Source organism: Mesocricetus auratus, unplaced genomic scaffold (genome assembly GCF_017639785.1).
Source record: "Mesocricetus auratus isolate SY011 unplaced genomic scaffold, BCM_Maur_2.0 Super-Scaffold_100011, whole genome shotgun sequence".
Lineage (NCBI taxonomy): Eukaryota > Metazoa > Chordata > Mammalia > Rodentia > Cricetidae > Mesocricetus > Mesocricetus auratus.
The window spans coordinates 82,842,604-82,865,858 of record NW_024429195.1 but is presented as its reverse complement, the minus strand read 5'-3'; the positions used below and the strand labels follow the sequence as shown (position 1 = coordinate 82,865,858).

General features: G+C 47.1%; 1 protein-coding gene across 3 annotated transcripts in view; it reads right to left on the bottom strand.

Moving 5' to 3' along the window:
• Prdm4 (PR/SET domain 4) overlaps nucleotides 1-16,507 on the bottom strand; it is a 29,747-nt gene extending 13,240 nt beyond the window's left edge. For 2 of the 3 annotated variants that reach the window (XM_005083799.4, XM_013123357.3), the window contains exons 1-7: nucleotides 16,369-16,507; nucleotides 16,087-16,291; nucleotides 12,465-12,598; nucleotides 9,041-9,226; nucleotides 6,174-6,965; nucleotides 4,076-4,225; nucleotides 2,879-3,018 (exon numbers count right to left, since the gene is read on the bottom strand). In XM_005083799.4, coding sequence (XP_005083856.1) covers nucleotides 2,879-3,018; nucleotides 4,076-4,225; nucleotides 6,174-6,965; nucleotides 9,041-9,226; nucleotides 12,465-12,597 — 1,401 coding nt within the window. In that variant the 5' untranslated portion in view covers nucleotide 12,598; nucleotides 16,087-16,291; nucleotides 16,369-16,507. The remainder of the gene's footprint in view (nucleotides 1-2,878; nucleotides 3,019-4,075; nucleotides 4,226-6,173; nucleotides 6,966-9,040; nucleotides 9,227-12,464; nucleotides 12,599-16,086; nucleotides 16,292-16,368) is intronic. The other variant, XM_005083800.4, reaches the window with a different exon arrangement.
• Nucleotides 16,508-23,255: the final 6,748 nt, after the last annotated feature.

Genomic DNA, 23,255 nt, shown 5'->3' with positions numbered 1-23,255 from the left:
CAATCTACAGATTCAATGCAATCCCTATCAAAATTCTGGCACAATTCTTTACAGACCTTGAAAGAATAATACTCACCTTTATATAGAAAAACAAAGACCCAGAATAGCCAAAACAACCCTATACAATAAAGAAATTTCAGGAGGCATCACCATACCTGACTTCAAGCTCTATTACAGAGCTATAGTCCTGAAAACAGCTTGGCATTGGCACAAAAATAGACAGGTAGACCAATGGAACCGAATTGAAAAACCTGATTTTAACCCACACACCTATGTACACTTGATTTTTGACAAAGAAGCTAAAAATATACAATGGAAAAAAGAAAGCATCTTCAACAAATGGTGCTGGCATAACTGGGTATTGGCATGCAGAAGACTGCAGATAGATCCATGTCTATTGCCTTGCACTAAACTTACGTCCAAATGGATCAAAGACCTCAACATAAATCCAATCACACTGAAACTCTTAGAAGAGAAAGTGGGAGATATTCTTCAACAAACTGGTACAAGAGACCGCTTCCTGAACATAACACCAGTAGCACAGACACTGAGATCGACAATTAACAAATGGGACCTCCTAAAACTGAGAAGCTTTTGTAAGGCAAAGTACACAGTAAAAAAGACAAAAAGGCAGCCCACAAAATGGGAAAAAATATTCACTAACTCCACATCTGACAGAGGGCTGATCTCCAAAATTTACAAAGAACTCACTCAAGCAAGTCTCCAAAACACCAAAGGATGCAATTAAAAAGTGGGGTACAGAACTAAATAGAGAATTCTCAATAGGGGAGTCTAAAATGCCTGAAAGACACTTAAGAAAGTGCTCAACATCCTTAGCCATTAGGGAAATGCAAATCAAAAGAACTCTGAGATACCATGTTACTCCTGTCAGAATCGCTAAAATCAAAAACACCAAAGACAATTCATGCTGGAGAGGATGTGGAGAGAGGGGAACACTCCTCCACTGCTGGTGGGAGTGCCAACTCGTACACCCACTTTGAAAATCAGTATGGAGATTCCTCAGGCAAATGGGAATCAATCTACCACAAGACTCAGCAATTCCACTCTTAGGCATATATCCTAAAGATGCAAATTCATACAACAAGGATATCTGTTCCACTATGTTCACAACAGCATTATTTGTAATAGCCAGAACCTGGAAGCAACCTAGATGCCCCTCAACTGAAGAGTGGATAGAGAAAATGTGGTACATTTACACAATGGAGTACTACTCAGCGGGGGGGGGGACGGGGACACAATGGAATCTTGAAATTCACAGGCAAATGGATGGCACTAGAAGAAACCATCCTGAGTGAGGTAACCCAGTCACAAAAAGACAAACATGTATTCACTCATATATGGATTTTAGACATGGATCAGGATAGTTCCAGTCTGCAACTCCACTGACAGAGTCTGGGAAACAGGAAAAAACCTAAGAGAGATATGCATGGTACCCCAGAGAAGAGGAATGAGGCAAGATCTTCTGAACAGACTGGGAACACGGCGAGGGGGGGGGTGGGAGCTGGGAAGAAGAGAGGGGGAGAAGAGGAAGAGAGAATAGGTCATGGGGAACAGGAAGATTGAGTGGGGGGGGTAGAATAGGGGGAGAACAGGATGAGAAATACCGTAATAGAGGGAGTCACAGGTTTGAAGACAGATCTGGCACCAGTGAGACCTCTAGCGATCTAAAAGGATGACACCAACTGGCAAGCTAAGCAATAGTGGAGAGACCACCTTAAATGCCCATTCCTGATAATGAACTTGACATCTACCTTATATGCCATCCCAGAACCTTCATCCAGTGACTGATGGAAGCAGAGGCAAACATCCACAGTTAAACACTGAACTGAATCCATGGAACCCAGTGACATAAAGAAAGGAGTGATGAGCAAACTGGCAAAGAATAGGCTGGCGAAACCAGCAGAGACAGCTGATCTGAACAGGGGGGAGCTCTTGGACCCCAGACCGACAGCTGGGAGGCCAGCATGGGACTGATTCAGAGCCCTTGAGTGTGAGAGTCAGTGAGGAGGTCTGGGCAACCTATGGGGCCCTGGGCAGTAGATCAGTATTTATCCCTGGCATACAAATGTGTTCATAACACAAAGAAGGATGATCTCTCAGCCTGGACCCTGCCCTAAGCAAAATGACAGACTCTGGAGATCCCCTATATGGAAGGAAGTGGGGATAGGGTGGGAGACTGGGGAGGTCGGGTGGGGGGTACGGGAGGAGGGGAGAAAGAGGGAACTGGGATTGACATGTGAAGAAAGCTATTTAAAATTGAAGTAATAAAAAAAAAAACATTTAAGAAATCAAATCACATAAAATGACTCAAATTAGGGCTAAGATAGCCTGGTGGTTAAGAGTGCCAGCTACTCTTGGAGAGGCTCTGATTCAGTTCCTGACTCCCACACGGAAGCTCATAACTGTGTCTACCTCCAGTTCCACGGGCCCCAAAACCCTCTTCTGGCCTCTATAGGCACTACACAAAGTGGTACACACAGATTCATGCAAAAACCCCACACATATAAAATAAAGACAAATATTTTAAAGAGATCACAATCACTGCATTAATCCATAAAATGAAAACTCTATCAGTTTATCCCCTATTTGTCCAACAGTTGATGCACTGCTATAAAGTTTTTATACCAGAAATAAGAGACTGCAATAAAAAAATAATGGACAAGTAAATGCACTCTCAGTCTTGGGTGATTTTGACTTGTCCCTTTTTAAACTATCACAAAATAATAAAAACAAACCAGAACATGGTGGCACGGCATTATCCCAACATCAGAGAAGCTGAAGAGGAGGACTCAAGAGACAGAAGCCAGCTTGGGCTACAGCAGCAGCCAACAGCCAGATAGGTTTCTTCAACACTGACCTTCCAGACTTGATGAACTGCCTTGTCTGTCCACTCTGCTACTTCCATGGAGTGGCTCTGCTGACCAATTAGCGGTCCGAAGCAAGTCCGCACAGGAATGGTTTCTGCAGTCCATACACCTATCAAAGGAAGGACACCAACTACACAATGATTTAAACTAATAGGAGCACAGAGGCAGGAGTTAAACACACACAAGGATCTCACTTTCACTAAAGCTATCAATTTCTGATGTGTCAACCATTCTAGACAGCTAAGACTTGTGGGTAAGGGCCTACAATAACAGACAAAAGTACCCAAAAACATGAATCAGTAGATGAAAGCACTTGTCCTGAAAGCCTGATGACCTGTGGCATTTCACCCACAGAACCCCATTATCAAAAGTTGTTCTAACCGTCACATGGGTATCACAGCACGTGTTCACCTGTATTTGCAGATATGTGCACACGCGCGTGCGCACGCGCGCGCGCACACACACACTGAAATGCAGAAAAAACAAATCAAATTCCTGCTGTATACACACAAAACCTACGTCCTTTCATTATTTTAGAATAAGCAAGAGACCACAAAACATTTTACCAAAAAAAGCAATTTTCAGAAAATAAATCAAGCTTCTATTCTAAAATCTCTTATGCTTACTGTATCACATGATTATTACTTCAGCTGTTTAGTGCTTTCAAGATTCATGCCTGAGCTGTAGCTGAAAATAAACCTAATTTCCTATTTTCAAAGGGTTGGCACATTAACTCAGAAGCTGTGTTAAACTGAGATATGGATAAGTGTGTCTTGATAGTCTAGATCCTTCCTAGAGTGCTACACAACTATATTTTTAAAAACTCTGCTTATCTTCTGGGCCACACGACTGTCAGAGGTATATTTTCCATATTTTAATAAAAAACAAGCCTTGAAAAACACGGTGCTATGCTAGTTGTGAGTGACAGGACAGCTGAGAACAGAGGCCTCTGAAAGACTCAGGCCAGGCTCTGCTTGCATTCAGTTGACTTGCAGGGGTGGCTTCACACCTAGGTGTTCATAGGCTCTACTGTTCTCACCATCGGAAGTCACCTATTCCATAAGAGTGCACATTGTAAGCCACTGACTTTACATCACCTGGTCACTAATTACACAATTAACTTACAATTCTAGCCCATAAGGAAAGGAGACCTCAAGGGATTATGTGGTCTCTTCCAATATTCTTACCAATTTCTGTCCCTACAATGGACGGGCGGAGAACAAGTTGCTTGGGGAGGGACAGCCTTGCTCTGCTCTCTATTGGTGTATCAGGAACAAAAGTCACTGGTCCGTGATCAGGGCAGTCTGACGGGTAGGCTCGGTCACAGAGAGTGCACCCTGCAGGCAGCACATGTGAAAAGACACAGATAGGTATAGTTCACATAAACTAGGTTTCCACTTGGTACCAAATGTTAATTACTAAATCAATCAGTAAGGGTCTTGATTATCAGTTACACTTATCATAGACTTGAAGGACTGCAAACACCGAGGGGTCCTCCCTGGCCCTGTTGTGTTCGCTATATCCAGAAGCTCTTCTCTACTTTACCAGAGGCCTCATCCCATTGCCACGGCCAGAGTTATTACCTTTAGGCAATGCCTCCCTGAGCTCCATCAGACTTCTCTACTGAGCACCTTACACACTGAACTGGTATCTAAAATGACTCATCACTGCCCTCTCCCCACCTTTCAGCATAATGTTCTGTCGTTTTTTCCCATGCAGGAGATTCTCTCAGCCTACATACAAGCCCTACATGACTATTCTACAAATGTTCTACTTTCTTCATCTTTCTTCTGTGAGGTAAGGAAGTCACCAGTCACTGAACTTCAGCATTACCTTCCTACAATAAACAAATCTAACAGCTCACACTGCAGTAGAAGCCCATACCAATCCTTACTCCTAAAATCCTTACGGGGTCTTAACAACCCTGTATGTTCTGCTCCTACTTGTGTCACTTAAGTGACAGGTCCCTTAGCTCCATTGTCCACTACAGGCATCTGAACCACTTGCAACTCTTTTCATTCTCGGCATTTAACAGGTGCCAATGGCTGGCTTCCTAGCAGTGGCCTCCCATCTCTCCTGTCCTGAGGCCTAAGCTACGACAAACGCTGCCCCCTGTGGCTAACACGCTGACCATTCCACAGCCTACATACCTGTTCTTCAAGCTCCTTAAGAAGCATGAGCTTAATCGCATCGTTGACGCTTTTACTGTTACTATGTACTTCCTACAGCTGCCTGGGTTTTATCCATGCTTCCCATGAGGCTAGAGTGTAGACTTCCTTCAAGTCTGCACTGCTTTGCTTGGTGGACTGCCCTGACCCTGCATCTAGCAGAGAACAGCAGGCAGTGAGCACTTCAAAGTCTCTTGCATAGCTTAAGCACAAAGTGAAACCAACAAATCAACCATTTTTACAGTTTTTGTTGCTGCCCAATAAAAAAAGAACTTTCACATGCCCAACTATAGTAACTCATACAGTCCAAGACAAACCGCTGTATATCAACCTACATTTTCCCATAGTTATAAAAGTGTTCTAGCAACTTTGTTTGTTTGTTTGTTTTTACGAGACAGGGTTTCTCTATATTGTTTTGGAGTCTATAGGTCCAGCCTGGCCTCTGCCTCCCGAGTGCTGGGATTAAAGGCGTGCGCCACCACCGCCCAGCCTCGAGCAACTTTTTACTTCTGGCATAAACTGAAAGAGCACAATGTATATCACCAAGATTACCTGTGTTACATTTTACTCTTATAATGCTGTTTGGGAAATATCTTGATTACAGGGCTACAACTTAATGGTACAGATACAACTATACTGTCTGTTTACCCCAGGAAGTCAATGTAAGAACCAATAAATTAAAAAAAAAAAGAACCAATAAATTGTACATATATTCTTTGACTTGAGGAAATGGCACCAGATTAATAAAAGGATAATATGAGGGCAAAGGAAAATCCAAAGTGAGATTCCTTTCTAAACTTCCTTAACTATCATCAAACTATAGCAAACACTAGTCAAGGCAATGGCATTCTAAAACCAGTATTTGTGATCTGTACAGAGAGGGCTCAGCAATTAAGAGCACCTGCTACTCTTGCAGAGGATCCAGGTTCGAGTCCCAGAACACACATGATGGCTCACTCTTTATAACCCAGTTCAGGGAATCCAACACTGTCCTAGATTCTGCAGGCACTAGCATGATGTAGTACATGTACATGCATGCAGACAAAACTCTCAAACACATATAATTTTTACAGGCAAGAAGCACTATTTCCAGAAGAGAAGAGTGAAGCACACTCACAAATTGTAAACAAGGCTGCCATGTTTTCCTTGTTTGAATTGGAGTCTTCCATCTGCAGTGAAGGTGGTACAAAAGCCAAGCTGTCTGAGGAGACATCAACATGACCTGTCCCCATGGCAACCTCCTGTGTGATGGAAGACACAGCCACAGGCTCTAGGCTTAGGCCAACTTCATGGAGGGACACAGATTCTAGGGAGGCGAGGTTGTGTGAGGTAGAGAGTGCCACGCTTACAGAGTTGGTGCTCATGGCCACGGTGTGGATGGAGTCACTGAGAGCACTGTCAGACATCCCATTGACCCGATTTGCAATGTGGTCTGTCTCCATGACCACAGGAAGCTCCAGACCATTCCCATGAATGGGGATCACACCATGTCCTACAGTGTCTGCTGTAAGGCTGTTGCTCACAGAGTCCACAGAGAGAGTTTCATGACTTCTGGAGCCATTTGGGATTTGCGTATGTTCTCCTGCAACACCATCCATTGTAAGCTCCTCTGCCATCCCATCTGTAGAGATTGGGCTGGTAACCCTAGAAACATTCTCCATAGTGATTGCTGTGTCCAATGTCACTTCGTGGCCATCGTTAGGATGAAGACTTTGGGCACCATGTGTGTTCACAGAGCGAGAGTCTATTGAAACAACGCCTAATTCCAATCCAGCGTTTCCACTGGCCTGATAAGGATCCAGTGCTGAAGAGCTGTTGGGGACAGACAGTGCTGTGTTCCCGTCGGCGTTCATGGAGCTGGGGTGGATGTACTGAGGAGGCGGTCTGTCAGCTAAATAAGACAGAATGCCTGAGAAAAGACAAGACACATTACTAAACATAAGAAATTTCAAGTGCTAGGAACCATGTTCCTTACAAATATAGCTGAATTAAATAATCTGCTACTTTTTAAATCAGTAACTATGCAAGTAGTACATATACTATTCTGAGTTTCTCTATGAAACTCACATCCTGAACACATGAAACTGATCTGACAAAGCCAACTAAAAACAACTTCAATGGAATCTAATATCTATGTGGTTGCAAGTATTAGGTTCTAAGATGCTAAAATTTGCTCTGCAAAAAATATATATAAATAAGCAATAAAATGATTTAAGAACTTTTGTTATAAAATTATCAAAGCAAAATAAATGATTTAAAACAAGCCTATTTTACAAAAACTTTTTTTGGGAGTGGGGGCAGGCTGGGATCAGACCCAGGGCCTCAAAAAAAGTCTTACTACTGAAATGAAGTATATCCCAAGTCCAAAGCTATGCTTCTAAGGATGTGGATGTTATCTGAGGTACTTCTAGTAGGACAGTACATACTAAAATAGTATATTTACCAACCTCAAAAATGGCTGTACTGTCTTACATAAACCATTCCATTTATACAGCAACTTTCCCTAAATGCCTGAGTATATTCTGTAAATATACACAGACACTCCTAAGAACATCAGCTATAATGACAATAAAACCTGGGAAAAAAATCAAGCTGTCCAACAATGAAGACCATTAAATATTCACCCAGTAGATTTTTTTTTTGACAGATACTGGCTAGTCTGAATTCCTGATCTCCCTACTTTAGCCTCCCAAATGTTGGCATTACAGGAATATGCTATCTAAAATGACCATTAAGAATATCGGGCTTGATGGCACACTCCTTTAATCCCAGCACTTGGCAAAGAGGCAGACAAGTCTCTGGTTCAAAGCCAGCCTGGTCTACATAGTGAGTCCTTGGGCAAGCCAGGGCAACAAAGTGAAGCCTATTTCAAAAAAGTACAGGAGAGGGCTTGTGAAAACCATGCAATAGCAGGGGAAAATATGAAGTAAAAACACACAACTGTAGAGAAATCATGGTCTTAAATCATGAAAAGCTGTAACCACCAGTGCTCCAAAGACAGAAGTACACCAGAAAGACAAATGTGGCTTCCCTTTCTTGCTATTTGCCAAATTTTCTGAAAAGAGTATATGTAATACTTTTATAACAGACTAAAAAGTCAATAAACTTTAAGCATGACAGGTAGCTGGTAAAATATAGAATTAAAAAATACTGAACCAATATTCAGTGATCATAATTTGCTTTATATAAAGACTGGTTAGCCTTGGGGGGGGCAAACCTTTAATCCTAGCACTCAGGAGGCCAGTCTGGTCTACAGAGTGAGTTCCAGGCAGTCATGACTACACAGAGAAACCCTCTCTTGAAAAATAAAACAACAAATTCCCTGAACCATAGGAAACTGGAAGATGACTCAGCAGGTAAATTACTTTGGAGGTGTAAGCAAGAGGATCTGGAACAAAATCATTCTCTGCTATGTAGACAGTGGCCCAGTCTCAAAAAGGGCTTCAGGGTAGCTCAGTGTAACATCCCTTTCTATCATGCAGGAGGCCCTAGATTCAATCCCCACCACTTAAAAAACCAAAGCAATTCTTAAAAAATTAAAACTATACTAACAAGACAATAAAAAAAATTAATTACTCAAACTGCTTCCTTCCCATTTAACTACATGCATGTTATAAGTAAACCCAGAGACTGCTATCCAATAAGGATGGAGAAAAAGATGTCAATTCTAATCTCTAGAAGCTGAAGTCAGAGTGGTTCCATGCCCCCACTCCCCGCATAAATCTTACCAGGTAGAATGGTTCCACCACACACACACACACACACACACACACACACACACACACACACACACACACACACACACACACACACACGAACTATAAAACTTACCAGGTAGAATGGTTCCACCCCTCCCACACACACACTAACACACAAGAACTATAAAACTTATAAAACTTACCAGTAGAATGGTGCCAACACACACACACACACACACACACACACACACACACACACACACACACACACAACTATGAAACTCACCAGGTAGAATGGTCCTGAAGTAACTGCTCTCTAGGTGAGGGTACGGTGGTGGAGGTAGGGTGTAGTTTCTTTCAGGTAGCCCACACATCACCCCTCTATCTCCAATGCCCATAGGGAGCATCAGGGACAAGGCAGAAGGCAGAGAGCTCAGGGAGGGACCCAGGTTTGGAATTGCCACTGGGAGACCTTTAAAAAAAAGTTTTTTTCTTAATTAAAAGAAGATTAGACCCTAAAAATCACAGGCAAAGCTCTAGAGAAACAAAAGAATTTCTCCCTGATAGCCCTTTGTACCCCAAGACACTACTGGGTAACATCTATAACATAACCAAACAAACAGTCATAGTCTCCAATTACTTCTCAACAAAGGCCTATGTAGCCCACCCTGACTATGAACCATGGAATGGTGGGATTATAAGTGCGCATGACCAAACCTGGCCCTCAAATTAGTTTAGTGTGTATGTGTGCACATCAGGTTATTTTTAAAGTGCTAAACTGATCCTCTAGTGGTGTTTCTCCTAAATATCAAAACAATTAACAATCTAGTTTGACTAACAGCTGAAAGTAACAGGGGGCTGGAGAGATGTCTTAGTGTTAAGAGTACGTACTGCCCCACCAGAGGACCAGCGTTCCATTCCCAGCAGTCATGTCTCTGCTAGGCACCAGCCCTCATGTGGGTATGCTCACATAACAGTAAAAAGTGACTCTTTAAGGTAAATAAAGATTAAAAACAGAAACTGGCCAGGCGATGGTGGGATCTCTGTGAATTCGAAGCCAGCCTGGTCTACAGAGCAAGTTCCAGGATAGCCAGAGCTGTTACACAGAGAAACCCTGTCTTGAAAAACTAACTAACCAAACAAAAAAAAAACAACAACAACAACAAAAAAAACCTGTTCACACGTGTGGTCTCTTGCAGTCATAACATTTTTAAAGCCTCATTTAATATTCCTTTGTCACTACACATTTCATTTTTAGAGCACTCAAATGATTGGCATGGTGGTGTATTACCGTAATCCCAGTACCAGGAAGGCAGATGTAAAAGGATTTTCAGTTTCTACTGTAATCTCAGTACCAGGAAGGCAGAGGCAGAAGGATTTTCAGTTTCAGCCCAGCCTGGGCAACATAGTAAGACCATGTCTAAAAATGTAACAAACAAAAGAGGTATGTTTGCACTTGGAAGCCATCAGGACTAAAGTTAGACGTGGAGCTGCATGTGTTTATTTTCCACCCTTCCTCTACACTGTACTTCACAATCAGACAGTCTGAACCTTAGCCTATACCCCCACCTTGGCTTGTACCCATTTTCAAAAGCTTAAAAGACTTTTCCTGTGCCTAAGCATCAAATGAATGCCACTAACTTAGTCAGTGCAGATTTGCATATTTTAGTCAAAGGGAGTATTTTTTAATACAATCCTTTTCTAAGTAAGACTGTCTTCTGAAGCATTAATCTACTTAATCCTTATCAATAAAGAATCGGGAATCAGACATGGGGCAGGGGACCTGAAAGATCAGAGAACCGGTAGCAACCACCAGTTGCTTCCTACCTGTGTCCTTCCTCCGTCCAAAAGGGCTGAGATCCTGTCTCCACCCCACCTTACCATTTCCTGTCTCCACCTCATGAGTGCTGGGATTAAAAGCATGAGCCACCACAACTCAGTTTCTATGGTTAACTAGTGGCTAGAGCTCCGCCCTCTGATCTCCAGGCGAGGAATGCCTAAGCGATAGACAGGTGAACATTTTGTAAAAGACAGTTCCAAGGCCACAGCTGACCTTCAACTCCTTATCTTCCTGCCTGTACTCCTAAATGCTGAGGTTACAGCATACTCCATTATGCGCTTCTAAGTTTCTTTTGTAGGGCCAGAGACGACCCAGCAGCTAGAGTATTTGCTACACTAACAAAGGACCAGGTTCAGAGCCTTAGCACCCACATGGAGTTCACAGCCATCTGAAACTTAACTTCCAAGGAGTCCGACTCCTTATTCTGGCCTCTGAGATACACAAAAGGAACCCTGGGTCTGCTTCAGATTATTAGTGTGGAAAGAAGTGCCATGTTTTCAACAAGAATCCAACAAAACACACACACCACAAAAATAAAATAACTTTTTTCTATTTCTTTTAAGGAAGGAGATGTTAATTTCAATTCATCTGGCTTGGCTGCTATATTTTACTAATTCAGGATATAATTATCTACAGAGAACTATTTAAAAATCTTTTACGCCAGGCGGTGGTGGTGCATGCCTTTAATCCCAGCACTTGGGAGGCAGAGGCAGGTGGATTTCTGTGAGTTCGAGACCAACCCTGGTCTACCGAGCGAGTTCTAGGACAGGCTCCAAAACAATACAGAGAAACCCTGTCTCGAAAAAACCAAAAAAAAAAAAAAAACTTTTACTAAATACTAAACAAAGTCCAATAAAATATTACAATGCTACATATCCTTAAGAATCAATAGCTTACTCATTTCTCATTTCAGTAGGAAAAGAAAACAAAGCTAGAGAATAAAATGGTTTGAGAACCAGGTGTGGCGGCACACACCTGTAATCCCGCCACTTGGGCCCTGGAGCCAAGAGGATCAGGAGTTCAAAGTCACCCTGGTTATATTAACATTGGGGCCAATCCAGGCTACGTATGATCATTTCTCAAACAGAATAAAATCTCCCAACAGCAAAAAAGGGAACTGATGTGTTAAGGCAGGGGTAGGGAAGGAGGAAGGAGCAGGTGTGTTAAGGCAGGGGTAGGGAAGGAGGAGGGAGCAGGTGTGTTAAGGCAGGGGTAGGGAAGGAGGAGGGAGCAGGTGTGTTAAGGCAGGGGTAGGGAAGGAGGAGGGAGCAGGTGTGTTAAGGCAGGGGTAGGGAAGGAGGAGGGAGCAGGTGTGTTAAGGCAGGGGTAGGGAAGGAGGAGGGAGCAGGTGTGTTAAGGCAGGGGTAGGGAAGGAGAAGGGAGCAGGTGTGTTAAGGCAGGGGTAGGGAAGGAGGAGGAAGCTGGTGTGTTAAGGCAGGAGCAGGGAAGACTGCGAGTCCCAGTCCAGGGTCTCTGCAGACGCCCATGCTCACAGAGTTCCCATAGGAGCTCTATCACTCGCACCACTTTCCCCACAAAGGCAGGCCTTGCCCCTCCCTACAGATGCTCAGTTTCCAAAGCAAGCCGGATTTCAAATGCTTTGGGAACTTACAGAGGAAATTTAACTGATCCTCTTCTAATAATTAGGGACATGTCAAAGTGTCAACTAGATGAGTATGAGATAAAAAGGCCCAGATAAAAAGCCAAGTCAGTATCAGCTATGGATCAAAGAGTAACCCAACAGAGACTACAGAGAAATTGCTACTCCCATCCACTAGGATGCTACAGAGGCTGCTCACTAGTTTCTCTGTACTAGCCTAAATGCTTTCAGAGCCCAACAGCATGCTCAAGTGCAGTGGCTCCCACTTACCTGGGGCAGGGATAGCACTGTGAGAGGGAGAGGCAGCCAAGCCCAGGTGACTTCCTGAGACTGGCAGGGCATTGCTCACAGAGGATGAAGACAGCTGCTCCATCCCCACTGGGCTCAAATTCATGTCATTCATCCTAGGAAAAAGCACACACAACCATTGTAACCTCATGTTAAGAGAGCCAAGAACCGAGGAATATGGAAATGGGACCTGACCAACTGCTCTTTACACACCACCAGACAGAACTGTGATTCTGTTAACTAACACATGTCAATGTCACATACCTTACACAGGACTTTAACTCAACCTGCCTTGTTCCAACCCACGCACTCAAGTCTACAGTCTACAGCTCTAGCTGTGTATGGTGGCTTATTCTGTTCGCTCTGTTGAATCACCCACGCTTATCTTCTCATAGTACTTACTATTTCCATTTGGCTTACCTGCTCAAACCAGTAGTTTTTAGGCATTCTATTTTTAAAGTGCTCAAGTAGCTTTACTAAGCCTCTCTCCTCAGTGAGTGAAAAATACTGTTAGGTCAGAATCAGATTATCAATGGCATAAAGAACACCACGCTCTCCTAAGAGTCAGTATTTTCTTAAAATTCATATCCATATCTTATTAAAGAATCTTAATATCCTCACACTGAGGTTCATCATGCAAGCTTTGCCAGAACTCTACTAAAACCATTTTGACTTCACACTAATTCTGTACAGTAAGGAAGATGACAAATTAAAGCTCAAAGATATAACATACGCTTCAAATCATAAAGTAGTTCAATAAAAAGGCCATCAACCATCCGACAAAAGATTGCCAAAGATGTTCCTACACGTCAGACCCTGTTGCTACAAAGACCATTTTCAGAGACTGAAGAATCAAGAAATCACCTTTTCTGAACAGTGCTTGCAATGCCGCTAAGCATATCTTAAACAAGTAATACTGGGTTATTTGGCAGCTGTTACTGAAAGGCTTTAGTTTCAGTTAGGTGTGACACCGTAGAACTAGGGAAGCTGAGGCAGGAGGGATGCCAAAGTTCCAAGGCTACCCTGTACTGCTTGGTAAACGCAAGGTCAGTCTAGACTATATAGCAAGATCTTGCCTCAAAGAAAAATACACTGGAGAGATGGCGCATGGGTTAAGAGTCCTTGCTGCTCTTCAGAGGACTTGAATTCAGTCTGCAGTAACCATGTTCAGTTCCCAACATTCAACAGCAGGTAGCCTCACAACCTGTGCTCCAGCTGGGGGACCGGGGCTGTGTCCACACCTGTACTCCAACTTGGGGGGAGCTGTGTCCACACCTGTGCTCCAGCTGTGGGGGGTGTCAACACCTGTACTCCAGCTTGGGGGGAGCTGTGTCCACACCTGTGCTCCAGCTGGGGCTGGGGGGGGGTCTGTGTCCACACCTGTGCTCCAGCTGGGGCTGGGGGTAGCTGTGTCCACACCTGTGCTCCAGCTGGGGCTGAGGGGGAGCTGTGTCCACACCTGTGCTCCAGCTGGGGGAGGGCACCCACAGGAGCATAGATAGACGTGCACATATAATTAAAAGTAAACATTTAAAAATGTATACATATTAGTTTCTAATCAGAACTTAGAGACCGTATTCTCAGTTACAGAGATTATAGACAGAAGGCTCCTCCCACCCTGCTCTGCATTCATTGCAGCACGCTCTTCCTGTGAGTCAACGGCACATCAGGAACAACGGGAAAGTGATGTGCTCTGCCTCCCCTAAACCACACACTTTAAGGCCGTATGATGGTAACCCTCCACTGTCAACCACAGTGGACTTAGACTCACACGAGCACACACTGAGTGTGTCTGCCCCACTATGATGGATGTCTCCCCTTGTCACAGAAGCCAGTGTTCGCTAATCCAGTTATCTTCCTCGTCTAATTAACATGCACATATATGAGTGAATAGGGCTGAGGACTTCACGGAGGTCTGGAGGTTGTTCTCAACTTCCATGTTGTTGAGGCAGGGCCTTTACGGTTGCTGTGCTCCTTTCAGGCTGGCTGACTTGTCAGTTCTGAGGTGATCCCCGGTCAGCCTCCCATCTCCCCTAGGAGTGCTAGAATTACAGATGCCACCACAGCACACAGCTTTTCATGTGGGTTCCAGGGACCTAACTGGAACTGTCAGCTCCATACACAACTAGTGCTTTTATTCTCTGAGCCATTTCCCCAGCCCTGAACTGGCACCTAAACCCCATTTTAATAATAAGAAAGCCCAGATTTTGAGGTTAAAAAACAACCTAAAATCACATAACTAGTCTGAGGTACAGCTGAGTTTTGATCTCCAATCTAATTTACGACACCCAACTCTTAGCCTAGTAACAAATTTCAGACAGTTTTTGCCTTTTACAGAGTTCTATTTACTTTAGGACGTGGCTAAACCCTGGATATCCTACCATTTGTAGGATATTAAGTCCTACATAGACCTTTTTCTTGAATTACACTATATCCATAGTGTAATCATAAAACTAGCTTTTGGATATCAGCTAAGTATGAGAGACCTTAAAGCAATGTCCACTCATCACCCTGACTAGGAAGACCACAGGTAAATTAAGTACACTGTCTGGAGGACAACAGATGTTTTGTTTTTGTTTTTTCTCACAGAAGAATGGAAACTCCTTGTAGCCTAAAGAAGCCACTATTTTCATTTGAAGTTTCTAGCTCCAGCTAGTTTAAAACAGACTTCTCTAACTTTTGCTAGCTGCAACCATACCTAAAACACAATCCCACTGGAGCCATAAAGCCTACAACAAAGCGACTGCAGTGACTTTGTAGAGCAGGATCAAGTGTGTCACTTCCTATCCTGAAAGCTCTGAACAACATGAGAGTAAACTTCCGTCCTGGGCCTTCTCAAACCAGTTCAAATCAAGAAGGCTCAGCACATTTCTGCTTTGTTGTGAGTCTCTAAAATGTGATGACCTCAAAGCCATAAAGCAAAGGCAACAAGCACTCAAAGAGGAAGATGTCAGGAAGGATGCGCACGCTGATCCTCAAAGCACTTTGTGTTCCACCCACCCGTCTCCTGTCTGCCAGCCCATCGTAGGAAAACCCAAGTGAAGACACTAAGTGTCTTCTTCACTTGGCATCTTCGGCAAACCATCCTGTTTCTAAACAACCTAATCGTGTTAGCTACAGACCTCGCACTTTGTAAGATGCATCGACCAGCTCCAACAATTCCAGTCAATACGTTTACTCCTCCACACTCTAAGAAGACTTTTAAAGGATTCTGAAAAATACCAGCTAAATACAACTCCGTCTTTGGTTTGTTTCTATACTGTGCTGGCACAGCACTTTCTAATTCACGAAGCTTGCACAGTTAGTAACTTAAATTTCCGCACTCCACCGTCCATCCCCGGCTAAAGTAGCCCGCAAACCCAAAGGTGAGGACTCAAATTAAAATATCAAACGCTACAATGAACTCAAAGGCAGGGAAAAGGTGTCAAGCAGCTAACAACTCTGAGCAATCACGCACACCTGGAATCAACTAGCACTCTGGATTTTTTTTTCTTTTTTTCTGGTTAGGTTCGGGAGCTCCATTCCATTTTCCATGACCTCCCGAAGGCACCCAAACAAAGACGCCCTCTCCGGCCGCGTCCTCCCGACTCCCCGCCCGCCTCACCTGCGCAGGCAGTGAGGGGACCGGCGTCCGACTGCAGCGCGCCCCGGCCGGTGTCACGTGCTAGCACATCCCGCCGGCGGCCGCGCCTCCCCGGACCGCCCGACGTCTCCGAGGGCCGGCGGCCGAGCTCCGCGCCGAGAGCGGAGCATGCTGGGCGGCGCCCGGGGCTGTTTTTCCGGAAGCGCTGGCAGCCCTGCTGGCCGACCTGGAAGGGGAGAAGAGCGATGAGCCACGGCCTCTCCCCGCGCTGGCCGCGCTCACGCGCCCGGCCGCGTCGCCCACCTGAGCCCCGCACTGGGGCGCAGCGGCCCACACGCCCGGATCTTCATTCGGCCACAGCTCGGCCCGGGCGACCCTTGCTCGCCCGGACCCCGCGCCCCGCTCACGGCTCCCCTAACGTTTCCCGCCCGGCCCCGCCCATCCAGCTCCGCCTCCTCCGGCCGCACCCCCCGGGGCGAGTTTCCGGTTTCTCAGCCACTCGGGGTGCGTTTCCGGCTCCTCAGCCACTCGGCGTGCGAGCGTCCTGCCCATTGCCTGAGTGGCGGCCTTCCGCTCTTCACAGCCGCACCGCCCGCTCTGCGCGTGCGCACCGCACAGCCCCACCCCGCACGCTCCCGGGAGTGGGCGGGCTTCCAGACGCTCCGCCCAGAGCGTTGCAGCTCAGGTGGGCGCCAATCCAATCGAGCGCCGAGTAATCGATTCGCGGTTGCTAGGAGACCAAAACCTGTTGCGGTTGCTAGAAGTTCTTTCTGGGCCCCAGGGTTCTACAGACTGTTTTCGGTCCTAATGGCGTGTCCTCATGTAGACAGGCACGAAATCCACATAGCACATTTTGAAATACAGCATCAGGCCAGACAGTGGTGGTGTGTCCCCGGAGAAACTGGGCTTCTGTTCTGAAACTCTTGCACTCTGTGTGAAGCTTCCCTTCTTCCATGTCATAAATGATGGTGCTAGGAATTGTGCAGGTTTCCTCCTCTCTTTGCCTTTCCGTCCCTACTTCACGGGCAGGCACAGTGCTATGTCTGCTCACTGAAACCACACCAACTGCTTGATAGCCAATTTTTGTTTGTTCTTATTTTTCGAGACAGGTTTTCTCTGTGTAACAGCCCTGACTGTCCTGGAACTCACTCTGTAGACCAGGCTGGCCTCGAACTCACTGAGATCCTCCTGCCTCTGCCTCCCAAGTGTTTGGGATTAAAGGCGTGCGCCACCACTGCCCAAAAATTTTTTTTTGGTAGTCAACTGTTTACATTACATTTATTCATGCGGTTGGGTGGGTGGATGTGTGTTCTATCACTAGGACTGATGGCATGTGGAGTTTAAAGAACAACTTACAGGAATCGACTCTCTCCCATATGTGGGTCCCCGGGATCGAAGGGCCTTACCCTCTGAGCCACCTTGTCAATCTATATTTGGCAATTTCTTAAAGCACACAATTCACTAATCATACTACGTACTTACCCAACATATTGAAAGACCCCGGCCCAGCACAGGTGGCTGAGGCCTATGGAAAATTCCTTTCCCCCACAGATCAGCCGAATAGTCATTTTTTTGATCAGAAGGAAGCTCAGCTCAAGGTCTTTACAGCTGAATAGTCACTACTAACTCTGTCCAGGCCGGACACAGGTGTCTGCTATCTACATAGCGTCTGCATAGCCAGCCCAGCAAGACTGGGCCGGCACAGAGACCTATTGTTCCTCAGATAGGGCCAAGGCCGAGACTTGAGTTCTGAGAGAAACCTCAATAGCCCTCATTCTGAGCCCCCCCGGCCTCATTTATATTGTCCAATCAGGGTCCTGTAACTAGGCTTCTTGCTTCTGTACTCCGCTTTTTGCTATAAAAGGACCCCTGAGTCCCCAGCTCGGGGCGCTCAGCCCCCCAAGACTGAGACGCCCGGGTACCCGTGTGTAAATAAAGCCTCTTGCTGTTTGCATCCAAGGTCGTGGTCTCGGTGTTCCTTGGGTTCGTGTCTCCCTCCCCGTGAAAGTCCCCCGCCTGGGGTCTTTCATTTGGTGCATTGGCCGGGAATTGAGACCCCGCCCAGGGACCACCGACCCACTTCTGGGAGGTAAGAATTGTCCGGACTAAATTTCTGTTGTTTCTGTTGTCTGCTGTCTGTCTGTCTATGCCTGTTGTTTTATTGCGCCTGCGTCTGTAATATACAGCTGTATACATCTGTATCTGGTGGCACCGACCGCAGCTCTAGGACACGATCTGCCTCGTCTGTTTGGGGCCCCGTCTGTTTGGGGCAGATGTCCATCTGCCCCGTCTGGAGTTCTTAGGGAACTCGTCTGTTTGGGGCCCCGTCTGTTTGGGGCAGATGTCCATCTGCCCCGTCTGGAGTTCTTAGGGAACTCGTCTGTTTGGGGCCCCGTCTGTTTGGGGCAGATGTCCATCTGCCCCGTCTGGAGTTCTTAGGGAACTCGTCTGTTTGGGGCCCCGTCTGTTTGGGGCAGATGTCCATCTGCCCCGTCTGGAGTTCTTAGGGAACTCGTCTGTTTGGGGCCCCGTCTGTTTGGGGCAGATGTCCATCTGCCCCGTCTGGAGTTCTTAGGGAACTCGTCTGTTTGGGGCAGGTCTGTATCTGGAGCTGGAGTTCTTAGGGACTCGGTTGTTTGGGGTAGATGCCTAGGAATCTGCCCCGTCTGTTTGGGGAAGTCCCGCTGGCCGAGGGAGTTTCCATCCTGATAGGGGACAAGGACGGGAGCACAAGGCCCCCGTCCCCGATCTGAATTTGCTTTTGACTTTCGTCAAAGCCGCGCAGCGAAAATCTGTTTGTTTTTGTTTCTTATCTGTTCGTCCGTCTGAATGTCGTTTGTCATCGCTCTCGAGATGCTCGTAACCGGACTGTCGCGCGCAAGAAGCATGGATCATCCTTTGCTCTTCTGAATGGCCAACTTTTGATGTTGGCTGGCCACGAGATGGCACCTTTAACCCTCAAATTATTTTCCAGGTGAAAGAGAAAGTCATGGATCCTGGACCCCAGGGCCACCCGGACCAAGTACCCTATATAGTTACCTGGGAAGTGCCGGTCTATGACCCTCCCTCCCCCTCCTCTTCCCTAACCCCCGCCGCCGCCGCTGCGGCACCGCTCGGGCTGCGGCCCATTTCCGGTTCGAGTTCAGCGTCCCGGCCGCTGCGCGAAGGGCGCCCTGAATGTGACCGGCGACAATGCGAGGGGAGCTGTGTCTGCCTCCCTGCGGCCCGCGATGGACCGGGTCAGAGAGCGGCCGCCACGCCCCTCGGCCCCGCTCCCCGGCAGACGCTCCGGCCCTTCCGGGCGGCGCCGTAGCCTCAGCCCGCTCCGGATTAAACCGCCCTGCCTCCGGACGGGCCATGATGGCCAGTTGCAATACTGGCCGTTCTCTGCCTCAGATCTTTATAACTGGAAAAAATAACCCCCTCCTTTTCAGCAGATCCTGTGAGAATGACTGATCTATTGGAGTCGGTTCTTACTACCCATCACCCCACCTGGGGCAAATGGACAACCTACGCAGCTTCCAAATGAAATTGATGCTGCCCAGACTGGGACTTCACCACTGAGGCAGGTAGGACCCATCTAATGTCTTTAATGCCAGTTGCTTGTAGCGAGTCTCCGAAAGACGGATAAGCAATCTATAAATTTGGCCCAGGTAAGACAGATAGTTCAGAAGGCAGAGGAATCGCCAGCCGCATTTTTTGAAAGACTTAAGGAAGCTTACAGAATGTATAACCCATATGACAGGGGTATACACTACCAGATGTATTGAGGGAGACAGAACGCATTTTTTATGAAAAGAGAAGCTCAGACAGAGAGAGAAAAGATGGAGACAGAATGTCAGAGACAGGAAATGAGAGAGACAGGATAGCAAGGGACAAGAAGCGTAACAGAGAAATGACTAAACTGTTGGCCACAGTAGTCGCAGAGACAGGATAGGTAGAGAGAGGGACAAAGGGGGCCTCACTTAGAAAGAAGGACCTTTCAGAGACCCAAACCCCTGCCGGTCCCCCTGGAACACTCCCCTGTTGCCAGTCAAGAAGCCAGGAACCAATGACTATAGGCCGGTCCAGGACCTCCGGGAAGTCAATAAGCGGGTTGAGGACATACACCCCATGGTCCCCAATCCCTATAACCTCCTGGGTGGACTGCCACCTGACTATGTTTGATACTCAGTCCTGGATTTGAAGGATGCCTTCTTCTGCCTGCGGTTACACAAAGACAGTCAGCCACTGTTTGCCTTTGAATGGCAGGATGCAGACCTGGGAATCTTGGGACAACTTTGACTGAGGGGAGAGCCAGGAGAAAGCCTTCATGGACATCAAGAAGGCTCTGCTCAGCTCCCCAGCTCTGGGGTTACCTGATCTGACTGAACCCTTTGACAAATTGACGTTGGGGCAGCCTTTGACTATCTATGCTCAGGCAGCCACCGGGCCGCTGGCTCACCAATGCCAGGATGACCCATTACCAGACTCTGTTGCTGGACAAGGACCGAATTCACTCCGGGGCTCCGGTGACCCTAGACCCCGCCTCGCTACTCCCCCTCCCGGGGAAGCAGAGACTCATAACTGCTTGCAGGTCCTGGCTGAGGTCCATGGGACGAGAGCTGACCTCACGGATCAACCCCTTCCCAACCCTGACCTTGTCTGGTTCACGGACGGAAGCAGCTTTGTACATCAAGGAGAATGGAAAGCCGGTGCTGCATTGACAACTGAGTCAGAAACAATTTGGGCCGAGGCCTTGCCGCCAGGAACATCAGCCCAACGAGCAGAACTGATTGCCTTGACACAGGCCCTGAGACTGGCAGAAGGTAAGAAACTCACTGTCTACACAGACAGCCGCTATGCTTTTGCCACCGCTCACATCCATGGTGAAATTTATAGGCGAAGGGGGCTATTGACCTCAGAGGGCAGAGACATTAAAAACAAAAGGAAATCCTGGCCCTCTTAGAGGCTCTGCACCTCCCAACCGCCCTCAGTATCATACATTGCCCAGGGCATCAGAAAGGCGACAGCCCCGTTGCCCGGGGAAACCGGAGGGCCGACCTGGCCGCCCGGGAGGCTGCCTTGACCTTGGAAAGCAACAGTCACCTCCTCCAGGCGGCTGTAGTCCCTGTAACTAATGAGGCTTCCGAGAAGACCTCCCCGTCATGGGACTATGAAATAAAAGACATCAAAGCCATGAAAAGACTGGGGGCGACCCGAGTACATGATGGTCTCTGGACCTATCAAGGAAAGACTGTCCTTCCCCGCCTAATGACTAGATATCTGGTTAACAGCCTACACAAACTCACTCATTTGAGCTCCAGGAAAATGAGAGAACTGTTAGCCCGGGAAGAAAATACCCGCCACCTGTTGGGAATAGAAGAAATAATAAAACAAATGACTGAGCAATGTGACGCCTGCGCCCACGTCAATATGACCAGGCTAAAGCTACCCATGGGGACCCGAGCTCGGGGGCACTGGCCTGGGGTGCACTGGGAAATAGATTTCACAGATCTCCTGGTTTTTGTTAACACCTTCTCGGGATGGACTGAAGCCTACCCCACCAAGCACGAGACAACAAAGGTGGTCACCAAGAAACTTCTTGAAGAAATCTTCCCCCGTTACGGAATGCCACAGGTATTGGGGACAGACAACGGGCCTGCCTTTGTTTCTCAGGTAAGTCAGTCTGTGGCCACCTTGTTGGGGATTGATTGGAAATTACATTGTGCTTATCGACCCCAAAGCTCAGGACAGGTAGAGCGTATGAATAGAACCATTAAGGAGACTATAACTAAATTATCGCTTGCAGCTGGCACTAAAGACTGGGTCCTCTTGCTCCCCCTTGCCCTCTATCGTGCCCGGAATACACCGGGCCCCCATGGCCTCACCCCTTTTGAAATTCTGTATGGAACCACCGTTCCCTTTGTTCAGTTCTTTGACCAAGATATTTCTGACTATGCCAATTCCTCCTCTCTTCAAGCTCACCTGCAGGCACTCCAGCTGGTTCAGCAGGAAGTCTGGAAGCCTCTGGCCCAAGCCTACCGAGACCAGAGGAAACACCCTATCGTCCCTCACTCCTACAAAGTGGGAGACAACGTTTGGGTCCGGCGCCACCAGGCTAAGAACCTTGAACCCCGCTGGAAGGGACCATACACAGTCCTGTTGACCACCCCTACTGCTCTCAAGGTGGACGGGATTGCTGCTTGGATACACGCCTCGCACGTAAAAGCTGCCCTCCCTGAGGATTCGGACTCAGGATGGAAAGCTCAACGCACTCAAAATCCTTTGAAAATAAAACTTACCCGCTCCCCTCCCTCCTGCTAATAGCCCTCCTCATAAAATCAAGCACTGGTGTGGCCTCCAGTCCCCACACCGTTTATAAATTAACCTGGGAGGTTCTATCCCAAATGGGGGAGGTCATTTATGCTGTCACGGAACCACATGCACTTGGGACATGGTGGCCTACTCTACGGCCTGAATTTTGTGATTTAGTAGCAGGGTTGAACACTTGGGACATTCCCCATTGCCACCCAAAGGCATGCGCCAGTGGTTCCCACCTTTACAGACGCCGACGTACATTCATATTCGTGGACTCCAGAGAAACCACCCCCGGGTGTGTTAGTCGCAGAGCCAGAGAGCAGCTAAATTCATTGGACTTCTACGTCTGCCCCCGAGATGGACGTACCTGGCAACAGGCCCAGAAATGTGGGGGATATAATTCCTTTTTCTGTGCAGCTTGGGGGTGCGAGACTACAGGGGACGCATATTGGAGGCCATCCTCATCCTGGGATAAAATACAAGTACGTAGAGGCTGGGACAAAGGACAATCTGGAAAGATAGGTATGCCCCTTGCCATTTCTTTCACTGCACAGGGAAAGCAAGCCCCGGACTGGCAGACTGGGTATACCTGGGGTTTGCGTTGGTATCTACACGGACCAGACAGGGGAATAATCTTTACAATCAGATGCAAGGTGGCTCCCGTCAATCCACAGGCCATAGGCCCTAACCAGGTCCTTACTGATCAAAAGCAGCCTAGCCTATTCGTGCCCAAGGCTGATACCAGGCCCCTGACCCTGCCTAAAACCACAGCCGCTCCCGCGCCTCCAGAAAGCACTCCCAAACCCCCCTCCTCGGGTCCCCCCCTTGAAGGCACGGGAGATAGAATATTAGCCCTAATCAAAGGGACATATGCCACTCTGAATTTAACT